This window comes from Artemia sp. Qi Xiang Cuo, chromosome 9 (genome assembly GCF_049724085.1).
Source record: "Artemia sp. Qi Xiang Cuo chromosome 9, ASM4972408v1, whole genome shotgun sequence".
Classification (NCBI taxonomy): domain Eukaryota; kingdom Metazoa; phylum Arthropoda; class Branchiopoda; order Anostraca; family Artemiidae; genus Artemia; species Artemia sp. Qi Xiang Cuo.
Window position 1 is genome coordinate 38484873 of NC_142802.1, and position 24851 is coordinate 38509723.

Below are 24851 nucleotides of genomic sequence, written 5' to 3' on the forward strand. Positions count from 1 at the left end.
CTTTTAGACAAGGGCACTTCGTATCGAAGGAGTTGTCATAAAAACTTTGAAAAGGGCTCATTCGATTGGAAATTGGAGTGGCGTGTGTCCTTTTTAATAGTCGAGTGATTGGAAGGCAACTAACACCCCTTCCACACCCACAATTTCCCCAAACAAATCCATTCCAAATTTTGAGATAACCCTTTTGTTCAGCGTAGTTGATTTCCAGATAGAAATTATGTTTTTGAGGAGGACGCTCCCTCACAGCTCTGAGGGCAAGGGTTGTAAGTTATGCCTTGGGGACATATAAGGTTTTTATAGAAAGCGTGGTCGTAGAAATTTCAAAAAGGGCTCATTCAATTGGAAATTCAAAGGGCTAGTGCCCTTTTAAATAGTCGAAATTGATTTGAGGCAACTAACCCCCCTCTCACGCCCACTTTTTCCCCTAGCACATCCAATCAAAATTTTGAGATAGCCATTTTGTTCAACGTAGTTGAAATTTCTGGAAATAAGGTTTTTGAGGGTGACAACCCCCCCCCCTACAGCCCTCAGAGCAAGGGTTGTAAATTATGCCCTGTGGACATATAAGGTTTTTATAGAAAGTGTTGTCATAGAAACTTCAGAAAGGGCTCATTTGATTGGAGACTGAAATGATTAGTGCCCTTTTTAATAGTCGGAAGTGACTGGAAGGCAACTAACATCCCTTCCACGACCACCATTTATCCAAACACATCCAATTAAAATTTCGAGGTAGCCATTCTGTTAAAAGTAGTTGAACGGTTTGGAAATTATATCTAAGAGGATGACACTCCCCACACAACCCTCAGTGTAAGGGTTGTAAGTTATGCCCTGGGGGCATATATGGTTTGAAAGCTTTGTCGTAGATACTTGAAAAAGGGCTCACTCAATTGGAAATTCAAAGGGCTAGGGCCCTTTTTAATAGTCGAAAATGATTTGACGGCAACTAAACCTCCTCTCACGCCCACCTTCCCAAAACACATCCAATCAAAATTTTTAGATAGCCATTTTGTACAACGTAGTTCAAAGTTTAAAAAATTAGGTCTTTGAGGATGATAACCCCCTCACAGCCCTTGGGGCAAGGGTTGTAAGTTATGTCCTGGGGGCATATAAGACTTTTATAGATAGTGATGATGTAGAAAGTTCAAAAAGGGCTCATTCGATTGGCAACTAGAAGGGCTTGTGCCCTTTTTAATAGTCAAAAGTGATTGGAGGATTAACACCCCTCTCACACCCACCATTTCTTCAAACACATCCAATCAAAATTTTGAGATAGCCTTTTGTTCGACGTAGTTAAAAATTCTGGAAATTATGTTTTTGAGGATGACACTCTCCCCACAGCCCTTATGACAAGGGTTGTAAGTTATGTCCTGGGGGCATATAAAGTTTTTTTTTTATAGAAAGCGTTGTCGTAGAAACTACAAAAAGAAATCATTCGATTGGAAATTGAAACGGCTTGTGCCCTTTTTGATGGTCGAAAGTGATTGGCACATAACCCCCCTCTCACGCCCACCATTTCCCAAACACATTCAATCAAAATTATGAGATAGCCATTTTTTTCAACGTAGTTGAAAGGTCGGGAAATTATGTCTTTGAGGATGACAACCCCCTCACAGCCCTCAGGTCAAGGGTTGTAAGTTATGCCCTGAGGCATATAAGGGTTTTATAGAAAGCGTTGTTGTAGAAACTTCAAAAAGGGCGCATTCGATCGGAAATTGAAAGGGCTAGTGCCCTTTTTAATAGTCAGAAGTGATTGGAGTACAACTAACCCCCCTCTCACACCCAACATTTCCCTAAACAAATCCAATCAAAATTTTGAGATAGTAATTTTCTGCAACGTAGTTTAAAGTTCTGGAAATTAGGTCTTTGAGGATGACACTACTCCCCCAGCCCTCAGGGCAAGGATTGTAAATTATGCCCTGGGGCATATAAGGTTTTTATTGAAAACGTTGTCGTAGAAAGTTCAAAAGGGCTCATTCGATTGGAAATTGGAATGGCTATTGCCTTTTTTAATAGTTGAAAGTGTTTGGAGAGCAACTAACACCCCTCTCACACCCACCATTTCCCCAAACACATCCAATCAAATTTTGAGATAGGCATTTTGTTTAACGTAGTTGAAAGTTCTGGAAATTACATCTTTGAGGTTTACAACCCCCTCACAGCCCTCAGGGTAAGGGTTGTAATTTATGCCCTGGGGCATATAAGATGTTTATAGAAAGCGCTGTCGTAGAAACTCAAAAAAGGCTCATTGCCCTTTTTAACAGACGAAAGTGATTGGAAAGCTTGACATTTTTATAATAAAGATCGACGTGGGTACAATGTCTTACTATTATTATTTTTTTTTGTTTTTGTTTAGACCAGGGCACTTCGCATCGAAGGAGTTGTCTTAGGAATTTCGAAAAGAACTCATTCGATTGAAAATAGAAAGGGCTAAAGCCCTTTTTATTATTCGAAAGTGATGGGAGGGCAACTAGTACGCTTTCTACGCCCAACGTTTCATTTACCTAATATGTTTAAAAAATTAATTCTTCCTTAAAATAAAATCAAAATGTACTGCGTTAATGCTAACTCCCAATAAAGCATCTCAGCAGTATCCAAAGAACGACAGAGGGTATTATGTTCAAACTTTCGGGGCTACTTCTGCTCTTGAAATTAGACCAAATCAAAATAGTGTAAGTGTATCCAGGCTATCAAAGAAAATAAACATATTTTTTTTTTTTTTTAGAATGGTACCAAGTTTTCTATTCAGGTCAACTGGAGGAGACATGAAACTCTTCCTCTTGATTAAAAAACACTAATTAAAAATTAAAGACTACTATTTAAACACTAAATTAAACACTACTATTTGTGTCCAGATTTTTAAAAGGGTGTATCTTGTTGAAAATTGTTGAAAATTTGTCTTCATTATTGGGGCTAGGTGTGGAAGTGGGGCTAGTTGCAAAAATGGTAAAGGATAGACTAATAGAGCAGGAAATTCAAAGGTGGCAGAATCAGAAATCATCCTCGGCGTCCCTGTGGCTGTATGGGCTGGCAAAGGAGGTTTGGGGGGAGGAAGTTTACTTTAAAGCGGGGATGAGTAGTGAGGATTTAAGATGGGTAATTTCGGTTCGTGGTAATTTTTTGGGTATTGAAGAAAGGAGGAAATATATTGGGAATTATAGGATTAAAAATGGTCCTTACCGGTGTCCTATGTGTGGTGAGGAGGAAGATCTTATCCATTTTATGGGTACATGCCAAGAGTTAAGAAATTTGAGGAGGGAAGTGTTTTCAACAGATTTTGGAGGGGTGGATTGGTTTGAAAAAATTTTAAAAAGTAGAAATTTTGATGATTTTAGAAGGTTGGGTAAATTTGTAAGAGTGGGTATGGCACATAGAGAAACTTTTTTGATGAATTGTGAGTAATTTAATGTGTGTGTGTTTTTTTTTTGTTATTTTGCCATGGCCCGAAACGGCTTTTGTTGCAATAAATATCTATCTATCTATCTATCTATACAAATAGCAGGCCAAACTATAAAGTCTTAAAAAAACGATAAGATTTAAAGAATTATTTTATTTTTCCCTGAAAATACTATATCAATATAAAATGAACAGAAATTAATTAAAAAAAACTTTTTCCATAAAATAAGTTTTTCAAAGAAAAGTAGAGAACTCCATCAAACGAAAAATGAGCAAAAAAAATCAAATAATCTACCAAGCGTGAAACCACCACAAATCACTATCAATGAATACATGAAACCAAAAACGAACAGAAATTACAATAAATAACCGAGTCAAACTCAAAACGAGCAAAAATTAACATGAGAAGGGCTCCAAACCCCTATGCCTTCCCAAGGTCAGAACATAGTTTGCACCCAGGAAAACTTTTCAGGAACATTTTTTTTTTTTTTTTATTTGTATCAATTTACTATTTGTGCATTGTTACCTGCTTCGTCCAAGGACTTAAGGATACATGTATCAAGTCCATTAGAAAAAAAAATGTTTTGATGATTTTGGGGGCAGTTTTTTTAGGGAGTCCGTGTCCCAAAACTTTCTGTTTGTAAATCAAAACCACTTTCAAAGTAATGGCTATAAGGTGTTAAGCTATTCATAAGATTAAATAAAAAAAACAAGTTTTTTTTAACTGAAAGTAAGGAGCGACATTAAAACTTAAAACGAACAGAAATTATTCCGTATATGAAGGGAGCTGCCCCTCCTCAACGCCTCGCTCTTTACGCTAAAGTTGTTTATTTTTCTAAAAATAGAGTTGTGAGAAAGAGTCAAACTCTAGTGTAAAGAGCGAGGCATTGAGGAGGGGACAGCCCTTTCATATACGGAATAATTTCTGTTCGTTTTAAGTTTTAATTTCGCTCCTTACTTTCAGTTAAAAAAACTTTTTTTTTTTAATTTATTTTCTGAACGTTTGTACATTAATGCAGATTTTGATTTTGGCTCACCGTACATGAATAATTAAAACGAAATTTGTATATTAATTTTAATTTTTTTGGCTAAATGGCTTTCTCGAAAGTTGTTTGATTTTATTTACGAACGTTTTTATTAGAAATAAATATTAGTAACTTACGAATTAACTTACGTAGAGAACTTCTATATTCGTATATTTTTATTAAGTATATTAGGGGGGATCGCCCCCTAGTCAATACCGCGCTCTTTATGCTAAATTTCGAATTGTTTTCCAATTCTTTAAGAATGACCCCTTAATCACAAAGGCCGTTAATTAGAATAAATAGCTCTTACCAAAAAAAGTTCTTTCAGTTGAAAACTTGTTTTTTTAATTTAATTTCTGATCGTTTTTTAAATAATGCTGGAAAATCCGGCACCCCTTCATAGAAATGCCCCTCCCCCCATGAAAACTTACTCCATGTAAAGATCCTCCCACGTAACCCCCTACCCCCCCCCCCCCCAACTACCAGAAAAAATTCCCCCTGAAAACGTTTGTATACTTCCCAATAACCAATACTATATGTAAACATTGGACAAAGTTCATAGCTTGCAGCCCTTCCCCCGGAACTGTGGGGATTAAGTTATCACCAAAGACATAATCGATATATTTTTCGACCATGCTGAACAAAATGGTTATCTCAAAATTTTGATCGGGTGACTTTGGGAAAAATGAGCGTGGGAGGGGGCCAAGTTGCCCTCCAGTATTTTGGTTACTTAAAAAGGGCACTAAAACCTTTAACTTCCGTTTGAATGAGCCCTCTCGCAATATTCTAAGACCACTGTGTCGATACGATCACCCTTGGGGAAAAAAAAACACACAACAAAAAACAAACAAATAGACACGCATCCGTGATCTTTCTTCTGGCAAAAAATACAAAATTACACATTTTTGTAGATAGGAGCTTGAAACCTCTTCAAAAGGGTTATCCGATATGCTGAATCTGATGGTGTCATTTTCATTAGGTTTTATGACTTTGAGGGGGTGTTTTTCTCTTTTTTTCGAAAATAAGGCAAATTTTCTAAGGCGCGTAAATTTTGATAAGTGAGACAAAACTTGATGAAACTTATATATTTGAAATCAGCATAAGAAATGTGATTCTTTTAATGTATCTATTGGTATCAAAATTCCTTTTTTAGAGGTTCGGTTACTATTGAACCGGGTCGCTCGTTACTTGCAGTTCTTTACTACGAACTGTTTGAAAAATCATTCAAAATCTCTTGACCCAAGGACTTATGAATATAAGACTTAAACCGAACAAAACTATTAAAACTATTTTTGAATAATGATTTCCAGAGGCATTACCCCTTCTCCAGCCTTTGCATGAGTGTGCTTCAATCTCTTCAAATCTTACGGAATAAGTATACTTTGGGTATAATGGAAAGATTGTCAGAGGAATATGCCACACGATTTACGCACAAAAGTGCCTGGATTCGCTAGAAATTTTCTAGAGAGTTAACTGCTACCAAGATTATTTTCCATAAGAAATTTTAGACGGTTAACTTTTGCGGTCCAGGAATTTGTAGGCTTCTATGTTTCATTGTTCGAGAATTTTCCGACTCAAAAGCAAGAATCGACACACACTTTTAACCTTAGGCGGAATGGCTTTAATACTTTTTCTAACTATATGTCTGCTAATGAGTCATTTGATTGCGATGTGCCTTTGTGGATAAAAAAAAAAAAAAAAAAAAATCGTTCCCATCTCTACTGCGTAGAATGATTTGTGATAAAATAAATCATAGAAAATGTTCATCTTCGGGGCGAGGGGTCATGTGCTTGTGCTAATTAGTCTATTTTTTCTTCGTATCTGATAATTTGGATCATAGAAAAATTTGTTTTTATGCATTTGGTTACGCAGCGGTCATAAAGGATAATACGGTAGAGTCATGTAATTTTCCAATTGATTTATTTCCGTGACATTCTTACTGATTAAACAATAATTAAATCATTCTTACTATCACATTACTCGGAAACTGCACTTTAGAGAACAATAACACAGGTTGGGTTAGGTTACATCCTTTAAGTAAACATAACAAAGCATTAGCTTTGATTCGTGGTACTATTTAAAAAAAAAAGCATGGATAAGAAAATAAGGAATAAAATTATTTTTAAAGAGAAATATTCTATTTCGAGACCTTCAACTAAGAAACGTGTCAGAATTTTTCTTAGAAAGATTATTCGTGGGACCTACCATTTTCGAAGTTTCAAGGCGTTAATTATTACGGAGTTCAAAGACAATCTACCAGAGGCAACGCTGTAGCGTTGCCTATAGTAAAGGCCATACGGCTCCAATGTTTTATTATTTATTTTTTTCCCCCAGAGGCACTTCATATGGAAGAGGTCGTCGTAGAAGCTCATTCGATTGGAAATCGAGAGTTCTAGTGCCCTTTTTAATAGTCGAAAATGATTGGAGGGCAACTATCCCCCCCACGCCCATCATTCCCCCCAACACACCCAATCAAAATTTTGAGATAGCCATTTTGTTCAGCGTAGTTGATTTCCAGATAGAAAATATATTTTTGAGGAGGATACTCCCCCCACAACCCTCAGGGTAAGGATTTTAATTTATGCCCTGGGGGCATATAAGGTTTTTATAGAAGGCGTTGTCGTAGAAACTTCAAAACAGACTCATTCGATTGGAAATTAAAGGGCTAGTGCCCTTTTTAACAGTCGAAAATGATTGGAGGGCAACTAGCCCCCTTACGCCCATCATTCCCCCAAACACAACCAATCAAAATTTTGAGATAGCCATTTTGTTCAGCGTAGTTGATTTCCAGATAGAAAATATATTTTTGAGGAGGATACTAGTAGAGAGGGGGGTTCTACTCCCGTACGAACCACGTGGTTTATGGTTTTCTCACTGAGAATGAAAAAACAGGAATTTTCTCACTTGAAAAACCAGGAATTTTGTCACATTTATGTCTGTTTTTATGGTTTTTGTCAGTGAGAATGAAAAAACAGGAACTTTCTCACATTTATGTCTGTTTTTATGGATTTTGTCAGTGAGAATGAAAAAACAGAAACTTTCTCACATTTACGGATGTCAACAGCAATTTATGATACTGTCAACATTTCTCCAGGAATAGATCCAAGTCATTAATGTCTTTGCCTCGGAAACAGCTCTTTTGGTCGAACTCCAAAAGATATTAATAACCAAACGCCATGGAAACAATTCTCAAAGAAACATCTTAGCGATGAATTGTTTTAGCGCGGGAATCAGGGTTCTTATTAATTTGAAATGCCTCAGCGCAGAGATGCCAAAAACAAAAGGAACACGCTGAATTTACGTTTAGGGATTATTTGGGCGAAACTGTTTTAGACAGATTATGGAATTATTTCGGCGAAACAGTTAGAGACATTTTAAAAGAAGATTTTAGGAAAGGTTTTAGAAGAGAATTTGAGGGTCAAACTCTGTGGTCGTTATAATACACAAGTTCCATTTGAACAGTGTTGTGAGGTCCTCTACCCCAACCCCAAAGGTTCCGATCCCTCTACCCCAACCCCGAAGGAAGCCACCGGTCCTCAAAGGTCCACTGGGCTCCCAAAGGGCCCCCCCGGCCCTCGAGGTTCCCCCAGACCCCCCCCCCCCGGGGCCCAAAGGGCCCCTCCCCCCTTTGGCCCCCCAAAGGGGCCCCTCTCCAACTATCTCCTCCCTCCTCCTCCCCTCACCCCTCCTCCCCTCCTCCCCTCCCCTCCTCCTCCTCCTCCCCTCCCCTCCTCACCTCCCCTTCCCTCCCCCATTTTTTATACTTTTTTTGTGCATTGAGACACAGAACGATTTACACACATGTATACACATGTACACACATGTGCTTATCATGAGTGCTCATGATAAGTTAACCTAACCTTTTCCGGTGAGTATGGTTAGGTTAGACTAGATTAAGTTAGGTTAGATTAGGTTAGGTTAGGTTAGCCTACGTACGCTTCACTTAGGTTAGCTTAGGATAGGTGAGAGACATGCGAAAAGTTAGGTGTATGATTAGGTTAGGTTAGATTAAGTTAGGTTAGGTTAAGTTAGGTTATGCTAGGTTAGCCGAAGGTCGCTCGCGTTCGGCGGCGAACCTAGCCTAACCGAACTGCAAAGAAACTAATTTAATCTAACCTATCCACACCAAATCAGAAACCTAACTTTTTTCCTGTCTCTCTCCTAACCTAAGCTAACCTAAGTGAAGCGTACATAGGCTAACCTAACCTAACCTAACTTAATCTAGTCTAACCTAACCATACTCACCGGAAAAGGTTAGGTTAACTTATCATGAGCACTCATGATAAGCACATGTGTGTACATGTGTATACATGTGTGTAAATGTGACAAGGTAAACCACACCCAACCCCTAGTGAAATATTCCAACTCTTGCATTTCAACGAAAGAAATTCAAAATGAACTTTGAAAAATCAAGAAAATTTAACTGTGACAAGGTAAACCACAACCAAACACTACTGAAATATTCCAACTCTTGCACTTCAACGAAAGAAATTCAAAATGAAGTTTGAAAAATCAGGAAAATGTAACTGTGACAAGGTAAACCACAACCAAACACTACTGAAATATTCCAACTTTTGCATTTCAACGATAGAAATTCAAAATGAATTTGAAAAATCAAGAAAATGTAACTGTGATAAGGTAAACCATAACCATACACCACTGAAATATTCCAACTCTTGCATTTCAACGAAAGAAATTAAAAATGAACTTTGAAAAATCAAGAAAATTTAACAGTGACAAGGTAAACCATAACCAAACACTACTGAAATATTCCAACTCTTGCATTTCAACGAAAGAAATTCCAATGAACCTTGAAAAATCAAGAAAATGTAACTGTGACAAGGTAAACCATAAGCAAACACTACAGAAATATTCCAACACTGGCTTTTCAAAGAAAGAAATTCAAAATGATCTTTGAAAAATCATGAAAATGTAACTGTGACAAGGTAAACCACCACCAAACACTACTGAAATAGTCCAACTCTTGCATGTCAACGAAAAAAATTCAAAATAAACTTTGAAAAATCACGAAAATGTAACTGTGACAAGGTAAACCACGACCAAACACTACTGAAATATTCCAACTATTGCATTTCAACGAAAGAAATTCAAAATGAACTTTGAAAAATCAAGAAAATTTAACTGTGACAAGGTAAACCACAACCAAACACTTCTGAAATATTCCAACTCTTGCATTTCAACGAAAGAAATTCAAAATGAACTTTGAAAAATCAAGAGAATGTAACTGTGACAAGTTAAACCATAACCAGACTCTACTGAAATATTCAAACTATTATATTTCAACGAAATAAATTCGAAAGAACTTTGAAAATTAATAAAATGTAACTGTGACAAGTTAAACCACAAGCAAACACTACTGAAATATTCCAACTCTTGCTTTTCAACGAAAGAAATTCAAAATGAACTTTGAAAAATCATGAAAATGTAACTGTGACAAGGTAAACCACAACCAAACATTACTGAAATATTCCAACTCTTTCATTTCAACCAAAGAAATTCAAAATGAACTTTGAAAAATCAAGAAAATGTAACTTTGACAAGGTAAACCAGAACCAAACATTACTGAAATATTGCAACTCTTGCATTTCAACGAAAGAAATTCAAAATAAACTTTGAAAAATCAAGAAATGTAACTGTGACAAGTTAAACCACAACCGAACGCTAGTGAAATATTCCAACTCTTGCATTTCAACGAAAGAAATTCAAAATGAACTTTGAAAAATCAAGAAAATGTAATTGTGACAAGGTAAACCACTACCAAACGCTACTGAAATATTCCAACTCTTGCATTTCAACGAAAGAAATTTAAAATGAACTTTGAAAAATCAAGAAAATGTAACTGTGACAAGGTAAACCATAACCAAACACTACTGAAATATTTCAACTCTTGCATTTCAACGAAAGAAATTCAAAATGAACTTTGAAAAATCAAGAAAATTTATCTCTGACATGGTAAACCACAACCAAACACTACTGAAATATTCCAACTCTTGCATTTCAACGAAAGAAATTCAAAATAAACTTTGAAAAATCAAGAAATGTAACTGTGACAAGTTAAACCACAACCGAACGCTACTGAAATATTCCAACTCTTGCATTTCAAAGAAATAAATTCAAAATGAACATTGAAAAATCAAGAAAATGTAACTATGATAAGGTAAACCACGACCAAACACTACTGAAATATTCCAACTCTTGAATTTCAACGAAAGAAATTCAAAATGAACTTTGAAAAATCAAGAAAATGTAACTGTGACAAGGTAAACCACAACCAAACACTGCTGAAATATTTCAACTCTTGCATTTCAACGAAAGAAATTCAAAATGAACTTTGAAAAATCATGAAAATGTAACTGTGACAAGGTATACCACAACCAAACACTACTCAAATATGCCAACTCTGGCATTTCAACGAATGAAATTCAAAATGAACTTTGAAAAATCAAGAAAATGTAACTGTGACAAGGTAAACCACAACCAAACACTACTGAAATATTCCAACTCTTGCATTTCAACGAAAGAAATTCAAAATGAACTTTGAAAAATCAAGAAAATGTAACTGTGACAAGGTAAACCACAACCAAACACTACTGAAATATACCAACTCTTGCATTTCAACGAAAGAAATTCAAAATGAACATTGAAAAATCAAGAAAATGTAACTGTGACAAGGTTTACCACAACCATACACAACTGAAATATTCCAACTCTTGCATTTCAACGAAAGAAATTCAAAATGAACTTTGAAAAATCAAGAAAATGTAACTGTGACAAGGTAAAGCACAACCAAACACTACTGAAATATTCCAACTCTTGCATTTCAAATAAATAAATTCAAATTAACTTTGAAAAATAAAGAAAATGTAACTGTGACAAGGTAAACCAAGAGCAAACACTACTGAAATATTCCAAATCTTGCTTTTCAACGAAAGAAATTCAAAATGATCTTTTAAAATTCAAGAAAATGTAACTGTGACAAGGTAAACCACAACCAAACACTACTGAAATAGTCCAACTCTTGCATTTCAACGAAAGAAATTCAAAATGAACTTTGAAAAATCACGAAATTGTAACTGTGACAAGGTAAACCACGACCAAACACTACTGAAATATTCCAACTCTTGCATTTCAACGAAAGAAATTCAAAATGAACTTTGAAAAATCAAGAAAATGTAACTGTGACAAGGTCAACCAAAACCAAACACTACTGAAATATTCCAACTCTTGCATTTCAACGAATAAAATTCAAAATGAACTTTGAAAACTCAAGAAACGGTAACTGATACCATGTAAACCAACAACATACACTCCTGAAATATACCAACTCTTGATGTTCAACGAAAGAAAGTCAAAATGATCTTTGAAAAATCAAGAACATATAACTTTGACAAGGTAAACCATAACCAAACACTACTGAAATATTCCAACTCTTGCATTTCAACGAAAGAAATTCAAAATGAACATTGAAAAATCAAGAAAATGTAACTGTGACTAGGTATACCATAACCATACACTACTGAAATATTACAACTCTTGCATTTCAACGAAAGAAATTCAATATGAACTTTGAAAAATCATGAAAATGTAACTGTGACAAGGTAAACCACAACCAAACACTAGTGAAATATTCCAACTCATGCATTTCAATGAAATAAATTCAAAAAGAACTTTTAAAAATCAAGAATATGTAACTGTGACAAGGTAAACCACAACCAAACACTAGTGAAATATTCCAACTCTTGCATTTCAATGAAAGAAATTCAAAATAAACTTTGAAAAATCATTAAAATGTAACTGTGACAAGGTAAACCACAACCAAATACTACTGAAATATTCCAACTCTTTCATTTCAACGAAAGAAATTCAAAATGAACTTTGAAAAATCAATAAAATGTAACTGTGACATGGTTAAAGAAAATGTAACTGTGACAAGGTAAACCACAACCAAACACTACTGAAATATTCCAACTCTTGCATTTCAACGAAAGAAATTCAAAATGAACTTTGAAAAATCCAGAAAATGTAACTGTGACATGGTTTAAGAAAATGTAACTGTGACAAGGTAAACCACAACCAAACACTACTGAAATATTCCAACTCTTGCATTTCAATGAAAGAAATTCAAAATGAACTTTTAAACATAAAGAAAATGTAACTGTGACAAGGTAAACCACACCCAAACACTCCTGAACTAGTCCAACTCTTGCATGTCAACCATCGAAATACAAAATGAACATTGAAAAATCAAGAAAATGTAACTGTGACAAGGTATACCATAACCATACACTACTGAAATATTCCAACTCTTGCATTTCAACGAAAGAAATTCAAAATGAACTTTGAAAAATCAAGAAAATTTAACTGTGACAAGGTAAATCACAACAAAACACTACTTAAATATTCCAACTCTTTCATTTCAATCAATGAAATTTAAATGAACTTTGAAAAATCAAGAAGATGTAACTGTGACAAGGTAAACCACAACCAAACGCTACTGAAATATTCCAACTCTTGCATTTCAATGAAAGAAATTCAAAATCAACTTTGAAAAATCAGGAAAATGTAACTGTGACAAGGTAATCCACAACCAAACACTACTGAAATATTCCAACTCTTGCATTTCAACAGAAGAAATTCAAAATGAACTTTGAAAAATCAAGAAAATGTAACTGTGACATGGTAAACCACAACCAAACGCTACTGAAATATTCCAACTTATGCATTTCAACGATGAAATTCAAAATAAACTTTGAAAAATCAAGAAAATTTAACTGATACATTGTAAAAAACACCCAAACACGACTGAAATATTCAAACTATTGAATCTCAACGAAAGAAATTCAAAATGAACTTTGAAAAATCATGAAAATGTAACTGTGACTAGGTAAAACACAACCATACACTACTGAAATATTCCAACTCTTGCATTTCAACAAAAGAAATTCGAAATGAACTTTGAAAAATCAAGAAAATGTAACTGTGACACGGTAAACCACAACCAAACACTACTGAAATATTCCAACTCTTGCATTTCAACGAAGGAAATTCAAAATGAACTTTGAAAAATCCAGAAAATGTAACTGTGACAAGGTAAACCACAACCAAACACTACTGAAATATTCCAACTCTTGCATTTCAACAAAGGAAATTCCAAATGAACTTTGAAAAATCCAGAAAATGTAACTGTGACACGGTAAACCACAACCACACAATTCTGAAATAGTCAATCTCTTTCATTTAAACTACATAAATTATATTTTAACTTTGAAATATCTTTAATATGTAAATGACACTATTTAAACCACAACCAAACACTACTGAAATATTCCAACTCTTGCATTTCAACGAATGAAATTCAAAAGGAACTTTGAAAAATCAAGAAAATGTAACTGTGACAAGGTAAACCACAACCAAACACTACTGAAATATTCCAACTCTTGCATTTCAACGAAAAAAATTCAAAATGAACTTTGAAAAATCAGGAAAATGTAACTGAAAAGGTAAACCACTACCAAACACTAGTGAAATATTCCAACTCTTGTATTTCAACGAAAGAAATTCAAAATGAACATTGAAAAATCAAGAAAATGTAACTGTGACAAGGTAAACCACAACCAAACACTACTAAAATATTCCAACTCTTGCATTTCAACGAAAGAAATTCAAAATGAGCTTTGAAAAATCAAAAAAATGTAACTGCGACAAGGTAAACCACAACCAAACACTACTAATATATTCCAACTCTTGCATTTCAACGAAAGAAATTCAAATGAACTTTGAAAAATCAAGAAAATGAAACTGTGACTAGGAAAACCACAACCAAACACTACTGAAATATTCAAACTCTTACATTTCAATGACAGAAATTCAAAATGAACTTTGAAAAATCAAGAAAATGCAACTGTGACAAGGTAAACACAACGAAACAATACTTAAATAGTACAAATCTTTAAATTCATATTAATAAATTAAAAATGAAATTTTAAAAATAAAGAAAATTTAACTGTTAAAATGTAAACCACAACCAAACACTAATTAAATATTACAACTCTTGCATTTCAACGAAAGAAATTCAAAATGAACTTTGAAAAATCAAGAAAATTTAACTGTGACAAGGTAAACCACAACAACACACTAATGAAATATTCAAACTCTTGCCTTACAACAAAACAAATTCAAAATGAACTTTGAAAAATCAAGAAAATGTAACTGTGACAATGTAAACCACAACCACACACTACTGAAATATTCCAACTCTTTAATTTAAACGAAATAAATTCAAAATGAACTTTGAAAAATCAAGAAAATGTAACTGTGACAAGGTAAACCAAACACTACTGAAATATTCCAACTCTTGCATTTCAATGAAAGAAATTCAAAATGAACTTTGAAAAATCAAGAAAATGTAACTGTGACAAGGTAAACCACAACGAAACACTACTGAAATATTCCAACTCTTGCATTTCAACGAAAGAAATTCAAAATGAACTTTGGAAAATCAAGAAAATGTAACTGTGACAAGGTAAACCACAACCAAACACTACTGAAACATTCCAACTCTTGCATTTCAACGAAGAAAATTCAAAATGAACTTTGAAAAATCAAGAAAATGTAACTGTGACAAGGTAAATCACAACCAAACACTACTGAAATAATCCAACTCTTGCATTTCAAATAAAGAAATTCAAAAAGAACTTATAAAAATCAAGAAACTGAAACTGTCACAAGGTAAACCACAACCAAACACTACTGAAACATTCCAACTCTTGCATTTCAACGAAGGAAATTCAAAATGAACTTTGAAAAATCAGACCTTTGGAGGGGGAGGGGGCAGGGGGAGGGGGTCGTTCTGTGTCTCAATGCACAAAAAAAGTATAAAAAATGGGGGAGGGAAAGGGGAGGGGAGGAGGGGAGGGGAGGAGGAGGAGGAGGAGGAGGAGGAGGAGGAGGAGGAGGAGGAGGAGGAGGGGATGGGAGGAGGGAGGAGATGGAGGGAGAGGGGCCCCTTTGGGGGGCCAAAGGGGGGACGGGCCCTTTGGGCCCCGGGGGGGGGGGGTCTGGGGGAACCTTGAGGGCCGGGGGGCCCTTTGGGAGCCCAGTGGACGTTTGAGGACCGGTGGCTTCCTTCGGGGTAGGGGTAGAGGGATCGGAACCTTTGGGGTTGGGGTAGAGGACCTCACAACACTGTTCAAATGGAACTTGTGTATTATAACGACCACAGAGTTTGACCCTCAAATTCTCTTCTAAAACCTTTCCTAAAATCTTCTTTTAAAATGTCTCTAACTGTTTCGCCGAAATAATTCCATAACCTGTCTAAAACAGTTTCGCCCAAATAATCCCTAAACGTAAATTCAGCGTGTTCCTTTTGTTTTTGGCATCTCTGCGCTGAGGCATTTCAAATTAATAAGAACCCTGATTCCCGCGCTAAAACAATTCATCGCTAAGATATTTCTTGGAGAATTGTTTCCATGGCGTTTGGTTATTAATATCTTTTGGAGTTCGACCAAAAGAGCTGTTTCCGAGGCAAAGACATTAATGACTTGGATCTATTCCTGGAGAAATGTTGACAGTATCATAAATTGCTGTTGACATCCGTAAATGTGAGAAAGTTTCTGTTATTCCATTCTCACTGACAAAATCCATAATAACAGACATAAATGTGAGAAAGTTCCTGTTTTTTCATTCTCACTGACAAAAACCATGAAAACAGACATAAATGTGACAAAGTTCCTGGTTTTTCAAGTGAGAAAATTCCTGTTTTTTCATTCTCAGTGAGAAAACCATAAACCACGTGGTTCGTACCGGAGTAGAACCCCCCTCTCTACTGATACTCCCCCATAACCCTCAGGGCAAGGGTTTCAAGTTATGCCCTGGGGGGCATATAAGGTTTTTATAGAAGGCATGGTCGTAGAAACTTCAAAACATGCTCATTCGATTGGAAATTAAAGAGCTAGTGCCCTTTTTAATAGTTAAAAGTGATTGGAGTGTAACTAGCCCCTCCCCCCCCACGACCATCATTTCCCCATACACATCCAATCAAAATTTTCAGATAGCCATTTTGTTCAGCGTAGTTGATTTCCAGATTCAAAATATATTTTTAAGGAGGACACTCCGCCACAACCCTCAAGGCAAGGGTTTTAAGTTATGCCCTGGGGCCATATAAGGTTTTTATAGAAGGTGTTGTCGTAGAAACTTCAAAACAGGCTCATTCGATTGGAAATTAAAGGGCTAGTGCCCTTTTTAATAGTCAAAAGTGATTTGAGGGCAACTAACCCCTCTATCACACCGACCTTTTCCCCAAACACATCCAATCAAAATTTTAAGACAGCCATTTTATTAAACGTAGTTTTAAGTTCTGGAAATTAGGTCTTTGAGGATTACAAATCCCCCAAAGCCCTCAGGGCAAGGGTTGTAATTTAAGGATTCTCCGAATCATTCATATTGTTTCTTATGGAAGGGATGCTCGTATAAACTTTAGAGAGGGCCCATTTGATTGAAAATTGAAAGTTCTTGTTCACTTTTTAAGAGTCAACAGAGATTGAAGGGCAATTAGCCCCTCTCCCTCCTCCACGCCCTAAATGCATCAGATAAAAATTTTGAGATAGACATTTTGTTAAAATACTTCAAAGTTCTGATAACAAAAAACTCCGGTGTCGACGAAGCCTACCAGAGCCCAGGGGTAGGCGTTGTAAGGTATGCCCTGGGGCATAACTTATTAAGGGAGGTTTATAACTTATGGGAAGGGGTTTTGCATGGGAAGAACACATAGGAAATCTATTATAATTATCCAATTATAAGGTTAAAATACATACTCTGTGATAGATTCAAAATTGCTTTGGCACACAAATTCCTATTAAGGTCAATTCCAAACAGTCGTGATCCCTTTGTGTCAGCAAGTGAAATGGTCTAAACACCCTTATTGGAGCTATTTTTTTCAATCCATTCATTGTTGTCAATCGCTGTCCACAAAATATGCAAGCTGTCTATTGTTCATATATAAGGTTTTTATCAAAGAGGTAATCGTATAGACTTTTAAAAAAGCCTCATTCGATTTAAATTGAAAGTTCTAGATCCTTTTTTTAAAGTCAAGAATAATCGTAAAGTAAGCACCCCTCCCCCCATGTAATAAAAACTTGAATCTTTTTGTAATAAAAAACGAAAAGAAATTAATTTAAACATAATTTCCGAAAAATAAGTTTTTAAAATAAAATTAAAGGCCATTTTAAACTTAAGCTCAGGATATAAAAATACATGTTAAAATTTAAACTCAAATCGACCAGAAATTACTATTAAAGAATAAATGAAACCCAAAACGAATAGAAATTAAATAAACAATCATAGCAAAAAACATACAACAAGTAATAATATAAATGAATAAATAGATCTTAAAGCGAGTAATGCTTAGATTGAATATGAAAATCAAGCTTAAAACGAAAACAAATATTTTGCTATTAAAGTATAAATGAAACTTAAAACGAACAGAAATTAAATAAATAATCAATGCGAACAAACATACAGTATATATTAATGTAAACGAATAAATAAATCTTAAAACGAGTGAAACTTAAATTGAATATGCAAATCAAATTTGAATCTAATAAAAATAACTACAATTTTAATATTGTAATTTTAATATTTATTTTCAATATTAAGTACAAAAGAAAACATTTGTAATATATTTCGTTTTCAGTAAAGCGCCAATGACGCAGTACGTTTTAGGCTTCTGCAGTGAAACGATACCCAAACTCTTGTTTGTAGTTATTCCTATTTGATTCAAACTTCATTTGCATATTCAATTTAAGTTTCACTCGTTTTAAGATTTATTTATTCATTTGCATTAATATATATTCTATTTAGTTCGCATTGATTAATTGTTCAATTTATGTTCGTTTTAAGTTTAATTTATACTTTAATAGCAAAATATTTGTTTTCGTTTTAAGCTTGATTTTCATATTCATTCTAAGCATTACTCGCTTTAAGATCTATTAATTCATTTATATTATTACTTGTTGTATGTTTTTGCTATGATTGTTTATTTAATTTCTGTTCGTTTTGGGTTTCATTTATTCTTTAATAGTAATTTCTGGTCGTTTTGAGTTTGAATTTTAACAGATATTTGTATCTCCTGAGCTTAATTTTAAAATTGCCTTTACTTTTCTTTGAAAAAATTATTTTTCGGAAAGTTCTTTTAATTAATGACAGGAAAGCAAGAAGAAGGCATAGCTCCTACAATATTTTTGGAGGCGAGGTGGACCACAGCCTACTGTAACATTTTAAGCTTGAAATGCAACACAAGATTAGTTCATCTGCATTTGGAAGTTTTTGAAGAACCTGTATCCCCCTAGAAATTCTTCCCCTCCCCTCTAGGAATAACTTGCTTCACACACTCCCGACCTAAGTGTATTTTTTCGTAATTTTAACAATTTCTTTTCGTAATCAATGACATGCTTTTTTTTGTCATTCAGAACTATGTCCATAAGTTGTCAAAAAAATCCTTCTTTAGCCATTCCCGATTAAACGATATCGTATCCATTATATCAACAAGTGTCAGATCAAGGCGAGGAAAACAGTACAAATTCTACAATACATCTTTTGTTATTCCTATTCCAGTAATTGTTTAACTATTACTTACACGTAATTATATAGTCAATAATTAGACAAGTAAATTAACAATTACACAAATTAACTCACCCATTTCGAACAGCGCCAAGGATAGATCCACCAGGAACCCCGCTCTGTAAAACAAGAATTTTGTAAGTAGAATATAAAACTATGTTTTTTAATCACTTAATTCTAGTCATCAGATCGTAGGGGTATAAAAACCCAACCCTCGGAAGAATTTTTCAGAGGAAACTTATATTCAAGGAAAAAAAAAACAAAAACAGAGAGAGAGAGAGAGGGAGAGAGAGAGAGAGAGAGAGAGAGAGAGAGAGAGAGAGAGAGAGAGAGAGAAACCTCGCGATGAAGAAAACAAACAAGACTACGGCCAGTGGAAGGAAAAGACAAAACTAAAGCGACCCGGATATTTTACGTGTATGAAACAAGGCGTCTTCAATGCTAAGATAACAAAGACAAAAACTAAAATAACCTAAAATCAAATAAAATCCAAAACCAAGAAAAAAACAACAAATATCTATGTCGCAATTGTCGCTACTGTGATTGAGCGCCACTGAAGCTAAATACAGTTGCTTCAATGAGAACACTAAAGCAACTGGATAAAAATAAAATAAAATAAATATGAAATTAATTATTTTGTTGTGAAAAAATACTATTGCTTAACAATAGAATTGACATGAATTAAATACTAATAATTAATTTTATATCCATTTTATTTTATTTTTATCCAGTCGCTTTGGTGTTCTCATTGAAGCAACTCTGTCTAGCGTCTATGGTGCTCAGTCACAGTAGCGACAATAGCATATATAGATATTTGTGGTTTTTGTTTCTTGGTGTTGGATTTTATTTGAATTTAGGTTATTTTAGTTTTTTTTTCCTTAGCGTTGAAATCGCCTTGTTTCAAACAGGCGAAATATCCGTGTTGCATTAGTTTTGTCTTTTCCTTCCACTGGCCGTAGTCCTGCTTGTTTTATTCATCATGAAATCCCTCTGTCTATCTTTGTTTTCGTCATGGCTGGCCAGTTCGGCTTTAGATCTTTCATCATATTCCAGGAAATGTTCAGCAAAGTCTCATAAAGAATGTGAGAAGGAAATGGTCCACAATTTTTCTTCTGTAGTTTGGAAGAAAACATGTAGCCTACCCGTCTTGAAAGATATCATGTATTTGGGTTAGAAATAAATTTGTTTTTGCATAATGAGATTATAAGATCTCCCTACTTTAAAAAATGTTTCCTGATATTACCCTAGAGCCCCGAGTTGTGTACAACTTTGTGCAGTATAGCCTCCACCATGCGTATTTCGAAAAAGATACTTCAGTGTAAATTTAGACTAACGGATATTTTAAGATTGCGATCATGGTTCCATTAGTAGCTACAAACTCACATTGAGTGAACCAAGATCTATAGAAACTGAACTAAAAAAAAGACACGTTTTCATCAAATTTGTCTAATAATAAGCATTTCCTAATTGACACTAATTTGGAAATAACAGAATTATTCACATCCAACCGAAATGTAATTATGAATAGAAGTTTGAGGAAGTTTCAATTAGAGCCAGAAATCCTCAAAGACTATGCGAAATCAAAATAGAAGTACATCAATGAAGTTTCCATTATCGAACGCCCTTAACTGAAGGTTTACAATTCCCCACATTGAGCAACAATGAAAGCCAGTTTTTGCCTAAGGAGGGTCACAATGCCAGTTTTTGCCTAAGGAGGGTCACAATGCCAGTTTTTGCCTAAGGAGGGTCACAATGCCAGTTTTTGCCTAAGGAGTGTCACAATGCCAGTTTTGCCTAAGGGGGGTCACAATGACAGTTTTTGCCTAAGGAGGGTCAAAATGCCAGTTTTTGCTTAAGGAGGTTCAAATGCCAGTTTTGCCTAAGGAGGGTCACGATGCCAGTTTTTGCCTAAGGAGGGTCACAATGCCATTTTTTACAAAGGAGGATCAAAATGTCGGTTTTTGCCTAAGGAGGGTCACAATGCCAGTTTTTGCCTAAGGAGGGTCAAAATGCCAGTTTTTGTATAAGGAGGGTCACAATGCCAGTTTTTGCCTAAGGAGGGTCAAAATGGAAGTATTTGCCAATTCTGAAGTGGCCAGTTGATTTTTTTAGGTTGAAACTCTTTAGCTGGATGTTTAGAGTCCCCAATCTTGATAACCAACGAATATCACAATATAGCATGGGTATCCCGACTGTCGTCTTTTTTCTTTTTTCCGGAATAGTTGTATCAAACTAAAGGTCATGCATTATCACGACTGGCCTAATTAGAATTAAAATAAAAAAGTTCTTTTGCTTTTATACGATTGTATTTTGAACAGTGTTGTTTTTATTTGTCAAAACACAAACGACAAAAAGAAAATCCCCATAATGACTAAGATTACTGAAAAAGAATAATAGTTTGGATCAAAATATATACATTAAAAGAATTAGCTGTTAATAGTGATTCCAAATCTGGAATCGCGCTAGCGCTGCCTAAGTAAAGAACGATGTGGGCAAAATGTGTGTTTTTCCCCCTCTTCTTCAGTCAGGCACTTCGTATCGAAGGAGTTGTTGTAGAAACTTCGGAAAGGGCTCATTTGGTTGGAAATTGGAGTGGCTAGTGCCCTTTTTAATAGTCGAAAGTGATTGGAGGGTTACTAGACCCCCCACGCCCATCATTTCCCCAAATACATCCGATCAAAATTTTGAGATAACCATTTTGTTCAGCGTAATTAATTTCCAAATAGAAAAAGTTTTTTTGCGGAGGACACTCCTCCGCGAACCTCAGAGCAAGGGTTTTGAGTTATGCCCTTGGGGATACATAAGTTTTTTTATAGAAGGTGTTCATTTAGAAAATTCAGAACAGGCTTATTCAATTGGAAACTAGGCGTGAGCTTCCTCCTTTTACTAGTCGACAGTCTTTGGAGGGCCCCTCGCGCCCCCCCCAATCATTCCCCCAAACACATCCGATCAAAATTTTGAGATAGCCATTTTGTTCACGGTAGTTGATTTCCAGATAGAAAATATGTTTTTGAGGAGGACACTCCTCCAAAACCCTCAGGGCAAGGGTTTTAAGTTATGGCCTAGGGGCATATAAGGTTTTTATAGAATGTGTTGTCGTAGAAACTTCAAAAAAGGCTCAATCGATTGGAAATTCAAAGGGCTAGTGCGCTTTTTAATAGTTGAAAGTGATGGGAGGGCAACTAGCCCCCCCCCACACCCATCATATCCCCAAACACATCCAATCAAAATTTTGAGATAGCCATTTTGTTCAACATAGGTGATATCCAAAGAGAAAACATCTTTTTGAGTAGGACACTCTCCCACAACCCTTAGGGCAAGGGTTTTAAGTTATGCCCTGAGGGCATATAAGAACAATGTTGGTACAATGTACTGGGTATTATTTTTTTCCTTTAGAGCTGAGCATTTCATATGGAAGGGGTCGTCGTAGGAACTTCAAAAGGGGCTCATTCAATTGGAAATTGAGAGTCCTAGTGCCCTTTTTAAAAGTCGAAAGTGATTGGAGGGCAACTAGCCCCCCCGCACGCCCATCATTCCCCCAAACACATCCAATCAAAATTTTGAGGTAGTCATTTTGTTCAGCGTAGTTGATTTCCACATAGAAAATATATTTTTGAGGAGGGCACTCCCCCACAGCCCTCAGGGCAAGGGTTTTAAGTTATGCCCTGGAGGCATATAAGGTTTTTAAAGAAAGCGTTGTAGTAGAAACTTCAAAAAAAGCTCATGCGACTGGAAATCCAAAGGACTAGTGCTCTTTTTAATAGTCGAAAGTGATTGGAGTGCAACCAGCCCCCCACACCCATCATTCCTCAAAAAATATCCAATACCATGCTGGAGATAGCCATTTTGTTCAGCGTAGTTGATTTCCAGATAGACAATATATTTCTGAGGAGGACACTCCCCCACAACCCTCAGGGCAAGGATTATAAGTTATGCACTGGGGGCATGTAAGGTTTTTATTGAAATCTTTGTAGTAGAAACTTGAAAAAGGTGTCATTCGATTTGAAATTAAAAGGGCTAGTACCCTTTTTAATAGTCGAAAGTGATTTGAGGGCAACTAACCCCCCTCTCACGCCCACCTTTTCCCCAAACACATCCAATCAAAATTTTTATATAGCCATTTTATTCAACGTAGTTCAAAGTTTTTGGAAATTAGGTCTTTAAGGATGACAACCCCTCCCCCCACAGCCCTCAGGGCAAGGGTTGTAAGTTATGCCCTGGGGCATGTAAAGTTTTATTGAAAGCGTTGTCGTAGAAACTTCAAAAGGGCTCATTCAATTGGAAACTGAAAGGGCTAGTGCCTTTTTTAATAGTTGAAAGTGATTGGATAGCTACTAACGCCCCTCGCACGTCCACCATTTTCCCAAACACATCCAATAGAAATTTTGAGATATCCATATTGTTCAACGTAGTTGAAAGTTCTGGAAATTAGGTCTTTTAGGATGATAACCCCCTCAGAGCCCTCAGTGCATTAAGTTATGCCCTAGGGGCATGTAAGATTCATATTGAAAGTTGTTGCATAAATCATAGGCAGCACAATCGCGCTGCCTAAGTAAAGAACGGGGACACTCGAGAACGAGACAAGAAACGGGGGCTAAGTAAAGAGGAGGACACTCCCCCACAACCCTCAGGGAAAGGGTTTTAAGTTATACCCCGGGGGCATATAAGATCGATGTTGGCACAAAGTATTATTTATTAATTTTTTCCTTTAGAGCACGGCACTTCGTATCGAAGAAGTTGTCGTAGAAATTTCGAAAGTCGGTCATTCAATTGGAAATTGGAGTGGCTTGTGCCTTTTTAATTGTCGAAAGTGATTGGAAGGCAACTAACACCCCTCTCACGCCCACCATATCCCCAAACACATCCAATCAAAATTTTGAGATAGCCATATTGTTTACGTAGTTGAAAGTTCTGGAAATTCGGTCTTAGAGGATGACAACCACCCTAGCAGACCTTAGGGTAAGGATTGTAATTTATGCCCTGGGGGCATATAAGGTGTTTATAGAAAGTGTTTTCGTTTCCAAAAGGGCTCATTCGATTGGAAATCGAAAGGCCTAGTGCCCCTTTTAATAGTCGAAAGTGATTGGAAGGCTTGACATTTTTATAGTAAAGATCGAAGTGGGTATAATGTATTTTTTTTGTTGTTGTTGTTGTTTAGACCAGGGCAATTCGTATCGAAAGAGTTGTCGTGGGAACTTCGAAAAGGGCTCATTCGGTTGAAAATAGAAAGGGCTGATTCCCGTTTTAATAGTCGAAAGTGATTTGAGGGCAACACATTCCCTTTCCACTCCCAAACTCCCACACCCAACCTCCCACGCCAGCCCTCCCATTTCTGCTCTTAAAATTTAACCAAATCAAAATAGCGTAAGTGTATCCAAGCTATCAAAGAAAGTAAACAGATTTTTTGTGAATGGTATCAAGTTTTCCATTTCAGGTCAACTAGAGGCATATGAAACTAAATTAAACAGTACTATTTGTGTCCAGATTTTTAAAAGGGTGTATGTTGTTAAAAATTGCTGATAATTTTTCTCCAGCATACAATTAGCAGGCCAAACTATAAAGTCTTAAACAACGAAAATATTTAAAGTATTATTTTCTTTTTCCCTGAAAAGACTATGTCAATATAAAGCGAACAGGAATTAATGAAAAAAACTGTTTCCACAAAACAAGTTTTTCAAAGAAAAGTAAAGAACTCCATTAAACAAAAAAGTTGCAAAAATGAAATCAAATAATCTACCAAGCGTGAAATTACCACAGATCAGCATCAATAAATAAACGAAACCCAAGACGAACAGA

The 24851-nt window shown here is 35.6% G+C and overlaps 1 protein-coding gene across 1 annotated transcript in view; it reads right to left on the reverse strand.

Annotated features, from left to right (window-relative positions):
* LOC148948629 (uncharacterized) overlaps nt 1–24851 on the reverse strand; it is a 242716-nt gene that overhangs the window by 202429 nt on the left and 15436 nt on the right. The window contains exon 2 of the mRNA XM_089094981.1: nt 19131–19174. Coding sequence (XP_088951107.1) covers nt 19131–19174 — 44 coding nt within the window. The remainder of the gene's footprint in view (nt 1–19130; nt 19175–24851) is intronic.